Source organism: Capra hircus, chromosome 3 (genome assembly GCF_001704415.2).
Source record: "Capra hircus breed San Clemente chromosome 3, ASM170441v1, whole genome shotgun sequence".
NCBI classification, from domain to species: domain Eukaryota; kingdom Metazoa; phylum Chordata; class Mammalia; order Artiodactyla; family Bovidae; genus Capra; species Capra hircus.
The window spans coordinates 39,424,333-39,440,789 of NC_030810.1; the positions used below are offsets into that span (position 1 = coordinate 39,424,333).

At 40.5% G+C, this 16,457-nt stretch overlaps 1 protein-coding gene across 1 annotated transcript in view; it reads left to right on the plus strand.

Moving 5' to 3' along the window:
- Positions 1–16,457, plus strand: part of ROR1 (receptor tyrosine kinase like orphan receptor 1) — a 457,516-nt gene that overhangs the window by 309,091 nt on the left and 131,968 nt on the right. Inside the window, exons 3-4 of the mRNA XM_018045108.1 lie at positions 8,339–8,626; positions 9,289–9,319. Of these exons, the coding sequence (XP_017900597.1) occupies positions 8,339–8,626; positions 9,289–9,319 (319 nt within the window). The remainder of the gene's footprint in view (positions 1–8,338; positions 8,627–9,288; positions 9,320–16,457) is intronic.

A 16,457-nucleotide genomic window follows, 5' to 3' on the forward strand; every position in this document is an offset into this window, starting at 1 on the left:
TAGAAAACAAAATTGACATGGACACATCTTAAAAATCTTATTGGCTTTATTCAACAGTTCATAAGTTGGCAGCATCCCATCTAGCAGATAGAAAGGAGTTTCGAAGAACTGTACAAAATGCACGACTTTTACAGGTAGAAAGGGGCAGGACAAGGTTGTTCCTAGCAGAGTAGATTGTTTATTGCAAGGTCACTTTCCTTTAGGGGACAGCAAAGGTCTATCAGGCAGATTCCCGCACTAGTGCTGACCAGCTAATTCTAGACTGACTGGTTCAAGAATCCACTCCTATTGATACTTTAGACTGCTTCCATGTCTTGGCAATTTAAACAGTGCTTCATTGAACACTGGCGTGCATGTATCTTTTTGAATTAAGGTTTTCCTCAGATATAGGCCCAAGAGTAAAAGACTGAAAAAAATACACAACCTAAAAGTTCTATTTTCAGTTTTTTAAAGAAATCTCCCTATTGTTCTCCACAGTGGCTACGCCAATTTATATTCCCACCCACAGTGTATGAGGAGCTTCCCTTTTCTCCATACCGTCTCCAACACTTATTGTTTCTAGATTTTTTTGGTGATGATCATTCTGATACGAAGAAGGTGTGGTACGTATATACAATGGAATATTACTCACCCATAAAAAGAGCAAAATAATGCCATTTTTCAACAACATGGATGGACCTAGAGACTGTCATACTGACTGAAGGAAGTCAGACAGAGAAAGATAAATGGCGTATGATATTGCTTATACATGGAATCTAAAAAAGAATGGTGCAAATGAACTTATACAAAAGAGAAAGAGTCACAGATGTAGAAAGCAGACATGATTACCAGAGCAGGTAGGAGGAAGGGATACACTGGGAGATTGGGATTGACGTATACACATTCTATAAATAAAATAGAGAACTAATTAAGATCTACTGTATAGCATCAGGAACTCTACTCAATACTCTGTAACGGCCTATATGAGAAAAGAATCTAAAAAAGAGTGGATATATGTATATGTATAGCTGATTCACTTTGCTGTACAGCTGGAACTAACACATTTTAAATCAACTGTCCTCCAATAAAAATTTTAAAAATAAAAATGTCTACTCCTGGAAGAGGTTAAAACTGTAATTAAGTTAGGTGTTAAGTCTAGGTTTGGTGACATGGACTTACTTCAAGTGACTCCACTTTGGACCTATTTTCTCTTTTTTAACAGTATTAATAGCCAGGTTTAAATGTAGAAGCCAAATGTCTTTGTCTGGCATTCAAATTCAGTCAGTATCAGCTGTCTGCTGTCAACTAAAAAAAATGAACACCCTAAAAACTGAGAATTATATTTGATTTGGTTGATTTACTGAGGACTTAAGCCTGGGGTACAGCCTCTTAGATAGCTCTGGGGACAGTTCTGAAGAGATATGGAAAGGGCCAAGATATATAGGAGCTTTACCAAAAAAAAGCCCTTGGGACTACCCTGGTGGTCCAGTGATTAAGACCGTGTGCTTCTAATACAGGGGATGCAAGTTTAATCCCCTGTTGATGAACTAAGATCCCACATGCCACATAGCGCAACAACAACAAAAAAATAAAATAAAATCCAACTACTTATTTTTAAAAAGACCAGGTAGTAAGAACATCAAAAGATTCCTGCTAATTAAATCAATATTAGATATATCAAGTTAATGAATTTAGTGCTTTTCTATATATGAGAAGAGCAAGAGTCTGGGCTTAATGAAAGTATTCCTTTGGTATGCACCTTAACTATTAGGGCCAGTATTCTGTTTTTATCTCCATCCTGAATCTCCTTAGAGTGTGCCATCCAGTGCTCTGGAGCTTCTCTTATGGAAGCAGACACTATTCCAGGAGGTACAGACCTCGCAAGCCACGTGGTAGATCGTGACCTCAAAGCCCAGGGAGGTGAGGGGCTGCCTGACAGCTAGCTAGCAGCAGAGCTGATATCAGGCCCAGTTTACAGATTCCCTCTGCCCTGGGCTGTTTTCACTGCGAGGCTCAAGTGTTCTCTGAAAGAAATGACTAGTCTAAAACCTGCAGCAGCCACAAGTGCTGAGTGTAGAACAGAGAGTTGGGTCCCTTTGCGTGGCTCATGAGCTTGCTCCAGGAGGATCCAGCTAGTTCTGGGAAGACAATGGATTACAGCCAGGGGCTTGTTAACAACACGGGTGATAGCAATGATTTAGACATGCGTTTTTATTTTATTTTATTCCGGTCACAAAATGCTTGTGTGTTGTTTCAGCCAAATGTTGTTCTGATGCTTCCAGTCTTTGCCAAACTGAGGACCAGACCATTTGCTTGTTTTACTTACTAAGTGAGCAGCTACAGATGGCAAATAAACCGAACATTATTCTTTATTAGTAAAAAGTTAAAATGAAATTCCCTGTGTTTATGGCAAGGCTCCTTTGTTAAGTGAACACAAAGATTTGTTTACATTTCCTTTGTTCTTCCTGGAAACATGCTGCTTGAACCAGCTACTACACTGATTTCAAGATGCCTTATTACCCTTGTTTTTGTTTTTAGGTAAATATGGTTTAGAGCTGCACAGACAAATTAACTACTCTTGCCAGCAATGTGCTAGTTATGTGGCTTCAGACAGGTGGCCTCACTTCACAGATCTCCTGTTCTGTAAACTCAGAACTGAACTCAGCGAGGAAAGTAATCAGTTGGATGGATAATCATCCCCCATTTTTAAGTATAAGTTATTCTTGAGAAAAAGGAAAAAAAATACCTGACAATAACAGAAACTTTCATATGCTGCTTGCTGTATGTCAGACCCTGTTCAAAACACTGTGTGTAATTAATTTAATCCTCACAGTAACCCTGTGAGGATGATAAAATTATTGGCCTAATTTCACAGATAACAAAACTTGAAGCACAGAGAGGTTACATAACTTGCCCAAAGTCACACAGCTGATAAGCAACAGAACCAGGATGTAAATTTAGGCATTCCAGTTTCAGAGCCTGTGAGGGTTGATTTCATCTGGTGGATCAGCCCATACTAAATTGTTTCCAATAAATTTGAGTACAGCTTCAGAGAATACTGGCTTCCCTGATGGCTCAGACTGATTATAATACTGGAGACCCGTTTGATTCCTGGGTCAGGATGGGTTTGCTTGGAGAATCCCACGGACAGAGGAGCTTGATGGGCTACAGTCCCTGGGGTCACAAAGAGTCGGACAGGACTGAGTGACCGATACTTTCACTTTTCAGAGAATGGTTGAAATACTCCACCCAGCTACAGGACTCTCTGTCTCTGGGCTGATCTATGTTCCTAGAAGAGAAAAAAGTGAAGAACTGTGTGTCTGTGAGTGTATCACGCGAAGTAACTGGGCTTTGGGAGCAAAAGAAGTTAAGTTCCTATTCACCCTTTTATATTTCATCCTATGAGGGCCAAGAAGCTTGCTGGGATTTTAGGCAACTGCCTATGGGCAGATGGGGGGGTGGGGGAGGGAGGTGGGGACAAAGAAATAAAGTAGAAATGGCTTTTTTTTCTTGACTAAAACTCAGCAGTCATGAGATGCCTCGGTGGTGATGTCTCACCACTGAGATGCCTGGCACTCAAAAACTATTGTCCTGGCCTCTGGGGAGTGAGGTGGATATTGGCTGGCTTTAATATTTAAAACAGGTAGAAATCTGGGAGGGAGAGCCAAGCTGTGGGAGTACCTGGGAGCTGGTATAGCTCTTGCCATGGAAGATACCCCTCCAACTCAAAGCTGGACCCGTGCTCCTGAAAAGACAGGAAACAGGATGTAGCTTCAAACAGAAGGGCCTGCAGGGCATATCAGGTCAAGTGAGGTGCTTGGCTTTGGGAGGGAAACCATAACACCAGTCAGAACACGTGGCAAAATCTTAGACCCATTCACCAGATAATCCTGGCCAGAGGTAGGGGAAGATCACAGCCCTGCCTGTATGTGGAAGTGTGTAAACCGCAGCTCTTCTTTAAGGAAGAAATCTGAATTCTATCCCCACTCCTCCGTGGAGCTCAAGCTACCAAAGCCATCCGATGGAGTGCAAAGTGCTAGGTTTTGGAACCAGGGAAAGCTGAACCAGACCTTGACACGTCACTTAACCTCTCTGGTCCTGTGTCTTCTCATTGTTGAGCAGCTATAACAGTTCCTCCTTTGCAGGATATTGGACAGGTAAATATTAAGGCAAAGCCCCTGGCATATGGCAGGACTTAGAGTCTGTTTGTTCTTACTACTGAACTAACCAGCTGGCACAGTTGGACTTTGTCTGGCTGCTTGGCTGAGCCTGAGGACCCAAAGCTGTTAGTGTTGGAAGCTTGGGGTATAATGTACAACTTACTGTGTGACCACAAGGCCAATCAGCTAATTTCTGAGACATCTCCTTATCTGCAGCCAGGCATTGTGATTTCTGTGCATTTCCTACTTTGCGGGATTGTTAGAGGCTAACAGGAGACAAGGTAAAAGCATTATACAGAAGTTATTATAAAAATAACAGACGGACTTCCCTGGCAGCCCAGTGGCTAAATCTTTGTCTTCCACTACAGGGGGTGCAGGTTCCATCCCTGGTTGTGGAGCTAGGATCTCACATGCCTTGTGGCAAAAAAAAACCAAAACGAAACAAAAGAGAAGCAATACTGTAACAAATCCAATAAAGACTGTAAAAATGGTCCACATTAAAAAAAGTCTTAAAAGGAATTTAAGAAAAATAAAAATTCATTGGTTAACATTTTTGAGTGCTTACCTTTTGCCATGGGGCTTCCCTGGTGGCTCAGATGGTAAAGAATCTGCCTGAAATGTGGGAGACTGGGGTTCAGTCCCTGGGTCAGAAAGACCCCCTGGAGAAGGGAATGGCAACCTGCTCCAGTATTCTTGCCTCGAGAATTCCATGGACAGAGGAGCCTGGCAGGCTGAGAGACTTAACACTTTCACTTTCACCTTTGCCATAGCTAGTTTAAATATCTTCCAAGTCTCTCCTGATTTAATTTTAATCCTCTCACAGTTTTGTCAGGTAGAGTCTTCTTTATTATTTCTGTTTTTTAGTTGGTTAAGCTGAGGTATAGAAAAAGTTAAGTAACTTGCCCAAAGTCACCCAGGATAGTGGGGACAGACACTGGATTCCAACACAATCAAATTCCAGAATCTGCCCAATGAAGTATTAATAACTATGCTTATATTGGCATTGTTGTTTGACCGCTATTTCTATGTTTCTTTTCTACAGAGAGGGCATAGTTATCTATTCTTTAGGTTCCCAATAGAACTGCAAAGCCATTCCAATAGCTCCAGAAAACCACCTGTAACCTAGTTTCTACTCTCTGACCACATCTTACATGCTAGGAACACATGATACATGCCATTCACATGCATGACTCTTTCCTGTGGAGCTGCCCAGACCTTGACAACCTCTCTACCCAATTTTTGGTGGAAAATTAAAGCAAATAGTGAATGATTTATTGTTGGCCTTTATGAAAGCATTTATAGTCATCTAAGTGGTTAAATTAGCCAGTTGTTGTTGTTCAGTCACTAAGTCTTGTCCAGCTCTTTGTAATGCCATGGACTGTAGCATGCCAGGCCTCCCTGTCCATCACCATATCCCAGAGGTTGCTCAAAGTCATGCCCATTGAGTCAATGATGCCATCCAACCATCTCATCCTCTGTTGCCCTCTTCTCCTCTTGCCCTCAGTCATTCCCAGCATCAGGGTCTTTTCTAACGAGTCAGCTCTTCACATCAAGTGGCCAAAGTGTTAGAGCTTCAGCTTTAACATCAGTCCTTCAAATGAATATTCAGGGTTGATTTCCTTTAGGATTGGCTGATTTGATCTCCTTGCAGTCCATGGGACTCTCAAGAGTCTTCTCCAGCACCACAGTTTGAAAGCTTCAATTCTTCAGTACTCAGCCTTCTTTATGGTCCAACTCTTATATCCATACATGACTACTGGAAAAACAATAGCTTTGACTATACGGACCTTTGTCAACAAAGTGATGTCTCTGCTTTTTAATACACTGTCTAGGTTTGTCATAATTTTTAAATTTCATGATTGCAGTCACCATCTGCAGTGATTTTGGAGCCCAGGACAATGAAATCTGACACTGTTTCCACATTTTCCCCATCTATTTGCTATGAATAGATAGGACCAGATGCCATGGTCTTTGGTTTTTGAATGTTGAATTCTAAGCCAGCATTTTCACTCTCCTTTTTCACCTTCATCAAGAGACTCTTTAGATCCTCTTCACTTTCTGCCATTAAAGTGTTATCATCTGCATATCTGAGGTTGTTGATATTTCTCCCAGACAGTCTTGATTCCAGCTTGTGCTTTATCCAGCTGGGCATTTTGCAGGCTGTACTCTATATATATGTTATATAAGCAGGGTGACAATATGCAGCCTTGATGTACTTCTTTCCCAGTTTTGAACCAGTCCATTGTTCCATGTCGAGTTGTCACTATTGCTTCTTGTCCTGCATACAGGTCTCTCAAGAGGCAGGTAATGTAGTCTGGTATTCCCATCTCATTAAGAATATTCCACAGTTCATTGTGATCCACACAGTCAAAGGCTTTAGCATAAATCAGCCAGTTAGATATCTCAAAAACAAGTTATCAATAAAGTTCTATTAAATTCAACAAATTTACTGTGCTCTGCCTGTGCTGCCGTACACTTAGGCACTTGTGGCTATTTAACTTAAATTTAAAAATTCAGTTCCTGGGACTTCTGTTGCATTCAGATGGTTAAGACTTTGCCTTCCATGCGGGGTATTCAGGTTCGATCCCTGGTCAGGGAGCTAAGATCCCACCTGCCTCATGGTCAAAAAACCAAAATGCAAAAAGCAGAAACAATTTCGTCACAAATTCAATGAAGAGTTTAAAAATGGTCCACATTAAAAAAAAAAAAAAACACCTCAGTTCTTTAGTCACTATAGTCATATTTCATCTGCTAAATAGGTCAACTTGTGACTACTAGCTACCAGTTAGACAACGCAGATTACAGAACATGTCCATTATAACAGAAAGTGCTACTGGATAATGCTGCCAGATGGTAGGATCTCTGAGGACGCAGTGATGACCAAAACATTCTGCCTGCCCCTAAGGGCTTACTGTCTAGCAGTGAAGACAGCTGCTTAGCAAGCCATCCCAGGTTGTAGTGGGGGAAGGACAGAGGGCAATGGGAGGTGTTGAGGAGGGGGATCTACCCAAGGATGAATGGTCAAGAAAAATGAAGCTAAAGAAAACTCCATATGTGTTATTGAGTAATTGACCAATTTTTAAACTTTGTTGTACTTAGTTTTTAAAAATTTAACTGATTATTTACTCTGCAACTGGATTCCATAACTATGATATTTAAAATATTATTGAAGAATAAGCTTAAAATGTATTCAATATTAAATGTTTAATGTAATAAATCTCAGAATAAGCCAAATGCAAAACAGTATGGTTCCATTTATGTGAATTTTAGAATAGGCAAATTAATCTCTGATGGTAGAAATCAGAGATATAGTTGCCTGGCATGGGGGAGGGGTTGTGAGTAGGAGGAGTGATTGACTATTAAGGATCTTGGGGGTACTTTCTGGGATATTGATACTGTTCTCTTGTTCTATACCTTGATAGGGACATTGATTACACAGGCACATGCATTTGTTGATACTAGAGGAGCTGTGTAATTAAGATCGATACATTTCATAGAATGTAAATTATATCTCAATTAAAAATCGAATGCATGAAGTTATTTTTTATAATGTGTTACAGTTGACATGAGTAACATTATGGAAATAGTTTCATTCCCTCATCATTTTGTCTGCTAGCAACCTGGCCTTCATAACCCTTGTTATATCATCACTGGCAGGAAAATCTTCAGCATCCTTCCTGATCTTGGGCCATGTAGACATAAATATATTGCTCCTACTTTTCCAATGTTTCATGCTTTCTCTTTTATCAAAAGTGGACAAGCTGGTAGGATCTTTGCCCAGGATGTTAAAAAGGATATATTTTGGGGTGAGGAGATTTGAGGTGGATTTTGCTTCTTTTTCTTCTTCACTATTAATTTGCATTTGTAACAAGGAGCACGTAGTTTTTTTTAATTACTCTGAAACGCAAAAGTTCATTTTGTCTTGGCCTGGAAAGTCCATTTATCCATGGGTACTATATAATCATTTGAAAACCGGGTTTTATTCCACAGTTAGTAACACATTTCCTTCCAAGCAGCAGGATCGGTGGCTGGTTCTTTAGTAGTCATGTGTCTCAATAAAGGGCTGACTTCATGCATCGTCTGTCTCCACCATGCTGCTCCTGTTAAGTCTCTCTGTGGTCTGGGACACACAGAGTGAATCTGGGTCTCTTGGAGGTGGTCTGCCCCTCTCATCTGCCTGCTTCTCCCTGTACGCACAGATTCTTACCTGACCCTCGATGAGCCGATGAATAACATCACCACGTCCCTGGGGCAGACGGCTGAACTGCACTGCAAAGTCTCGGGGAATCCGCCTCCCACCATCCGCTGGTTCAAAAATGATGCCCCTGTGGTCCAGGAGCCCCGGAGGATCTCCTTTCGGGCAACCAACTATGGCTCTCGACTGCGGATTAGAAACCTTGACACCACAGACACAGGCTACTTCCAGTGTGTGGCGACAAATGGCAAGAAGGTGGTTTCTACCACCGGAGTCCTGTTTGTCAAGTTCGGTAAGCAGCTTCCTACAGGGGATGACCTTTGACTCAGCCTCCATGGGGGTGAGGAGGGATGGAGAACTGAGCATCTACTGGGTGTGCCTAGCAACACAGAAGCTGGAACACTTGTACCCATTTTAGAAATACATAAACCAGCAGTTAAGTACCATGTTCAAGGGCACCCAGCCAATAAACAGCAGAGAAAGAGCAGGGTCCAGATCGGCCTAACCTCAGCTGCAGTTCTAAATCACCACACCAGTGAATTCTTCTCAGCAAGGATGTTCCTTGTCCAGAGAAGTTGGGAAGATTTCCAGCACACGTGCCCCTTTTTGATCTAGCTGTCATCAAAGACCCCTGCCTGTGGTTGTATCAATATCCTTGTGCTCGCTCAGCCTCCCACTGAAACTCCCTGCATCTCATGATAATGCCTACTCTATTGACTCATTTTTCAACCCTGGTCTTATCATTTTTCAGGCTCTGAACCGTGGGATAATCTCATTGGTATGTTTTTTCCTAGAGGTGGCTGGGGGAGCTGGAGCAAAATAATAAATTCCAGAAAAATAAATATCACCTTGGGGTGGTTGAGAACTTTAGATTGTAATGGTTTGACTGTACTGAAGCTTACCTTTCAATAACCCAGGCTGACTGTTTCCTTTCTTTTTCTTTCATTTCTTCAGGGCCCCCTCCCACCGCAAGTCCAGGATCTTCGTAAGTACTTGCACCTTCTTTCGAGTCATTTTCAAGGGTTTCCGCCGAGGTTGCTGGGGCAAAGGCTGTTGTGTCCTCTGCTTGGGTCAAAACACTGTGTTCCCAGATTTCATTCCATTTTGCCCTGCCCTCATTCCATTTTGCTTTTTCTTTGATATAAAGATTCACAGGAGACCAGCCCTGGCAGTAATCTCAATTGTGGTAATGTTGATTCTGAACAATCAAAGCAAAGAGTCTATTTACATGTATTATTTTCAAATTAAACTAACATTTAGTTACAATGGATTTGGTAAAATCACACCAAAAAATGAAACAGTGCTGGCTTAGGAACCTATACTGTAGCCTTTGCCTCAAAGGGTCTGTACTTCATTCCTGATGCTTTACTTATTGAGCAGGTCATCTGCTAGGTGATCACTTTATTCTTATTCCCTTTAAGAACTCAGAGGCAGAAGTTTTGACTTGCCGAGGAAAAGAAAGCCCAGTGTCTGGATGAGAGTTACGTTTGTTTCATTTCAAGTCTCAAAATCCAGTTTCTTTCACTGACCCTATTGTTGCTGCATCTTTCCTTTTCTGCTTGAGGGAATCTCTTCTTTCATTCTAGGAGTATTCACTTGGGGGATTTTTCTCTATGTATATTTTTATTTGGGCAGGGGTGGGAGATGACCTGCTTATTAAAATCCTTGCTCTGCAAGAAAATGTATTTCATATTCTGTGGATTTCTTAAGTAAAACTCACTGGGCTCTGCCATGAGAGCATCCAAATGCCTGACCTAGACTAAACCAATGGCAAATACAACAACCACTTAATTTGCTCCAACCCCCTCTGTGCCTCTTAATTACAGTGTGGGATATTTTAATATATTTGTGTGTGCCTGGAGGTCCAGTGGCCCACAATCCCATTAATAAAACAGGTAATGGGTAAAAATAAACACTGGCTTTCAGCCACACTGTTCTGCTATTTCATCAGCCAGTTAAAGGCGACTGTTAAAGAGTCTTTAAAATCACCCATGTGCTAATTGCATTCTACTTGCCCAGGTAGAAAATGTTGATTGATCTTAAAGCAGGTCAGAAGTGTGGTCACTCTGCCTTGCGTTTCTTGAAGTTAATCTTTTTTTAAAATGAACTCACTTATTTGTTGATATATGGAATCCTTTTGAAGTCTTATTTAAACAAAGATGAAAACTTGTTACCGGCTGTAAAAATGGTTCCCACTCTGGTACCTTGTTTGTTCCTGTTAATCTGAGTTTCAAATGCAGCTGATAATCTCTGTCCTAGGTTGATTAATGTGGTTCACTAATCTGCCTTTGTTCTTAAACACTGGGCTGTTGAATTTCTACCTGTTGTATTTGTATCAGAGGTCCTTTTTTTAGTATCAAAAGTATTTTTAAACCTTTTTATGTCTTTCCTTCTTGAAGTTTTCATTCTTTCTTTGTTACTGCCTTTCTGATGAACTCAGTCTATTTTCTCATGATTTTTAATTTCTTACAAAGATAGGACACCACTTTTGTGAGCTGGTATCTATGGAAAGGTTATTGAAGTTCCTTAAAGATTCTCAGTGATAGCTCAAAGTATCCTTTGATGTCAGGCACTCTATTTTATGTGAGCTGTTCATTTATCTATCATGTTAGTCTGCAGTAACATGAACTGTACAGTTGCCATGTTTGCTTGAAGGGAGCTGCAATAAAATACAATCAAAGTTGGAAATCTCACAGGGCCTTCTGCAGCTCAATTTTCATCCCCATTTTGGCATTGCTAGTTGGCATTTTGGTACCCTTTTCTTTCATTCCCTTAGAAACTAGTGACAGATCCTACTTTTTTCTCCTTTCTCAGTTGCCACCACTCACCCTATCTCCAAGAGTTCCTCTCTTCATAAGACTAACTCCCAAATGGAATGCTAGTTCCCTTCCCTATCCTCAACAAGATGCCAAACCTCCCCACAAGGAGACAGGCAGAATGTAACAAAATAATAGCCGTGGGGGATATCACACTGAGGAGCACTCTGAAAGCCTTTTGTCAAACCGCACAGTCTTTCCCCAAGGCAGGAGTGAAGTGCGGTTATAAGATTGCTCTTGTCACTTGAAGGTGGCACCATAAGAGTTACTGCAAGGAAATCAAAGGCAAGTGCATGACACACCCTGATGTTTAGAGCAGTGAGATGTGTTAGGTGTATGAAACCTGGCGAGAGCTGGGCACCAGTTGAGGCCACCGCACATCCCTAGACTGGGACAGGCGTATAGGGCCCTTGGGATTATAGCCCAGGAAGACAAAGCATGTGAGGCACTTGCCACTCCCCCTAGGGACGCATCAGGTTGTCACACGAAGCTTCCAGGATGGCATTTTAGGTTGTAGCAAGAGCAAGTTTGAAACATTGGTTTGGCTTCTGTTCATAGCTGGGGGCTAGCTTTCTTCTGTCATTGCTGGGTTCTGGCCCACCTCTAACAATTATTGGAGCCTGGGGCACGAACTCAAGTGGAGGCCCACATACCACACGTCTACATATTTAAATGTTGTAAATCAAGCCAGCAAACTGTTCAGTAAAATATGTTCTGTCCTCCCACATTAACAAATATACTTTCATAATGACAACATTTAAACATACATGCAAAATTTGTGTAGGACTAGAAGCCAGGAACTGTCAAAACTAACCACTTGAATGATTCTTCCTCATGTCTACATGCTCTGTTCATGAGCCAGAGATATTATAAGTAATTCATAGATTGTTATATATTAGTTCCATTGAAACTTCTTTTATTGCCTCCATTTCAGCGAAATGAATGCCAATGTTGTTTTACATGAAATCTTCACATAGCGTGTATTCTTGCAGATGCATCAACCCCATTTTCCGCTTTGATATTCTCACAGCATTCTCCCTTTGTGTGTGTCACTAAATTTCCTCTTTCGTAAAGATACCAGTCATATTGTATTTAGGCCCATCCCAGCGACCCTGTGTTAACTCAGATACAGGGTAACAACTGACCTCTGTAATCAAGTTACCCTATTTCCAAATATGACCATGTGCTGAGCTACTGGGCATTAGGACTTCAGCATGTTAATTTGGTGGGGGCAGAAACGATTCAACTTATAATGCTTAATATTAAAGAATTTATCTCAGCCATGTGAAACTCTTGCAAACATTACCCTTATTTGGGAGAACTTTTCAGAAGCAATGATTGGAATACATGAAAATGAATGCTTGGTTATATTTGGAGTGATAGTTTGTTATATGAGAGTCTATCGCATTCAAACTGGAAAGAAGTTGGCAAGTCGATTAATGTGTCTCTGACTGCAGTGCTTTTGCCACTGCAATCTTTCCTGTGCTCCAAGCCGTGTCCATCACGCCCCCTGGCAATGCCACACACCTTCACAGGATAGAATCAGTTGTCTTCTGTTTCAAGGACACAGGATGAAAGATGCAGAGAAGTGATCCCTGGCACCGGAGCAGTGTTAAACCATGGAAATGGATGTTTAAGGTTTGGGTCACTGAGCCAGCACTCCGTGGCACCACCCTAGAAGCAGAGAATCCCCTGGGTACTCTTCACTCTCATTCACTTTATTTTCTGTGTATGTGCGCCCAGGACAGGGGCCTTCTTTTTTACTTTTTTTTTTTTCCTTTTTTAAATAACAATTTTACTGAGATATACTTCATATGCCATAAAATTCACCTTTGTAAAGTGTTTCTAGTATACTCAGTGTTGTATAACTTTCACTATTACGTTATTTTAAAACATTTTCATCACCTGGGAGGAGAAAGAATCTCCTCCCAGCCCCTGATAGCCTCTCCTTTACATTCTGTCTCTTTGGATTTACCTGTTTTTGGTATATCGTGTAAATAGAATCACACAATATTTGTCCTTTTGTGTCTGCCTTCCTTCGCTTAGCATAATGGCTTCGAGGTTTGTCCACATTATAGCATGTGTTGGTACTTCGTCCTTTTTATGGCTGAATAGTATTCCAGTGTATTCCACATTTTCTTTATCCATTCATTTATTGGCAGACTTTTGTATTATTGCCACCTTCACCTATTCTGAATAATGATGTGCTATTCATGTACAAGTTTTTGTGGGGTGTGTCTTTTCTGTTTTCTTGAATGTCTACCTAGGAATGAAATTCCATAGGTATATGGTTATTCTGTATCTAACTTTTTGAGGAACTACAAAACCGTTTCCCAAAGGGGCTGTGCCATTTTATACTCCTATGAGGAATGTATGAGGGTTACAACATCTCTCATTTTCCTTTTATTTATTTTTAATTATTATGACCATCCTAGTGGATGTGAAGTTGTGATTTTTTTCAATTGTAATTTTGATTTGCATTTTCCTAATGCTTAATGATGTTGAACATCTTCTCATATGGTCATTAGGTACTTGTACATCGTCTTTGGAGAAATGTCTGTTTGAATTCTTTGCCTATTTTTAAATTGGCTTTGTGTGTGTGTGTGTCTTTTTATTCTTTAGTTTTAAGAGTTATTCACATGTTTTGGATACTCTAATCTTATCAGATATATGACTTCTCTCCACTCTGTGGGAGAAAAATATTCATTTTCTTAATGATGTTCTTTAAAACAAAAAGGTTTTTCATTTTGATGAAGTGAAATTTACTGTTATTTTTTGTTTGGCTATTTGTGTCTTTGAGAAACCATTGCCTGAAACAAGGTCACAAAAGTTTACTCCTGTCTTTCTTTCTTGCTTTTATAATTTTAGTTCTTTCATTTAGGTTTTTGGTCCATGTTGAGTTAAATTTTGCCTAATGTGTGAGATAGGAAATCCAGATTCATTCTTTTGCACATGGAAATCCAGTCTTCCCAACACTGTGTGTGGAAAAGACTAGTCTTTACCTATTGTCTTGGCACTCTGTTAAGAACCAATTAACTATAAATGTATGTGTTTGTTTCTGGACTCTCAATTCTACTCCATTGATCTATGTGAGTATCCTCAGGCCAGTTCCCCACACAGTCTTTCTTGATTACTGTAGTTTTGTAGTAAGTTTTGAAATCAGAAAATGTGAGTCTTCGCTTTCAGTCAGTGTTCTACTGAAAAAACAGAACCAATAAAATGTTATATGTACATATATGCGAAGAGATTTATTTCAAAGAATTGGCTTATATGATTGTGTGGGCTAGCTAGCCAAGTCTGAAATCCACAGGATAGAGTGTCAGGAGGGGCAGGCTAGACACTCCTCACCAGGTACTCATGCTGCAGTCCACAGGTAGAATTTCATCTTCATCAAGAAAACCTTATTACTTCTGCACTAAAAGCCTTTCAACTGATTGACTGAAACTCGCTCATTTACTGAGGATGATTTCCTACGGTTAGCTGACTACAGATGTTAATCACATCTAAAAAGTATTTTCACAACTGCAACTGGAATAGTGTTTGCAAAACTGGGAACTGTACCTTGCCATGTTGACGCATAAAGCTGATCATTCCATCCTCCAAAATTATTCTTTTTAAAGACTTTTTTTTTTACCTATTCTGAGTTTCCTTTTATTTCCATATGAATTTCAGGGGCAGCTTGTTAATCTCTGCCAAGAGGCCAGACAGGTGTTTTATATGAAATGGCATTGGCTCTATCGATGAACTTGGAGTGTTGCCATCCAAACATTAAATCTTCCAATGCATGAATATGAGATGTCTTTCTATTTAATTTCTTTCAATTATGTTTCATAGGTTTCAGTGTATAATTTTACTCCTTTACGTTAAATTTATTCCTAAATATTTTATTATTTTTCTTGCTATTGTATATGGAATTGTTTTCTTAATTTTCAGATTATTCACTGCTACTCTATAGAGATACAACTGATTTTTGTATGTCAGTTTTATGTCTTTGCTAAGTCATGTCCAAACCGTTGCGACCCCAAGGAGTGTAGCCTATCAGGCTTCTCAGTCCTTGTGATTTCCCAGGCAAGAATATTGGAGTGGATTGCTGTTTCCTTCTCCAATTTAATTTTATACCCTTGCTAAACTCATTTATTAGCTCTGTGTGTATGGGTGTGAGTGAAATTCACTCAGTTGTGTCCGACTCTGTGACCTCATGGACTGTAGCCTGCCAGGCTCCTCTGTTCATGGAATTCTCCAGGCCAAAATACTGGAGTGGGTAGCTGTTCCCTTCTCCAGAGATCAAACCCAGGTCTCCCGCATTGCAGGTGGATTCTCTACCATCTGAGCCACCAGGGAAGCTCAGTATTTGTATGTATGTATGTGTGTGTAAATATGTAGCTGGTAGTTTAGTTGCTAAGTCATGTTTGACTCCTGTGACCCCATAGACTGTAGCCTGCCAGGCTCCTCTGTCCATGGGATTTCCCAAGCAAGCATAATGGAGTGGGTTGCCATTCCTATTCCTTAGTATTTTCTATCATATGATCATGTTATCTACAAATAGAAACTGCTTTACTTCTTTATTTTCAACGTATGTGCTTTTTATTTCTAGTCTAGAGCCTCCTGTACAGTGTTAAATAGAAGTAGTGAGAACAGACATCGTCTTTTCCCTGATCTTAAGGGAAAAACTTTATGATGCTAGCAGTTGTTTTTTTGTAGATATCCTTTAGTTCTGTCCTTTTCCTACTTTGTTGAATATTTTTTACTATAAAAGGGTGTTGGATTTTGTCAAATGTTTTTCTGTGTCTATTGAGATGATCATGATTTTTTGGTCCTTTATTATATGTTAGTGTGGTATACTATGTTGATTAATTTTGAATATCAAACCAAGCTTAAAATTCCTGGGCTCAGCTGATAGCTGAGCTGATAAAGAATCTGCCTTCAATGCAAGACACCTGGGTTTGATTCCTGGGTTGGGAAGATCCCCTGGAGAAAGAAGCAATAGGCTACCCGCCCCAGTATTCTTGGGCTTCCCTTGTGGATCAGCTGGTAAATAATCGACCTGCAATGCGGGAGACCTGGGTTGGGTCCCTGGGTTGGGAAGATCCCCTGAAGAAGGGAATGGACTGTATAGTTCATGGGGTCGCAGAGTTGGACACGACTGAGCGGCTTTCACTATATTCCTGAAATAATTTCCATTTGGTCGTGATGTATAATTCCTTTCTGGTGGTGGTGGTTTAGTCACCAAGTTGTGTCCAACTCTTGCGACCCCATGGACTGTAGCCTGCCAGGCTCCTCTGTCCATGGGATTGGATTCTGCAGGCA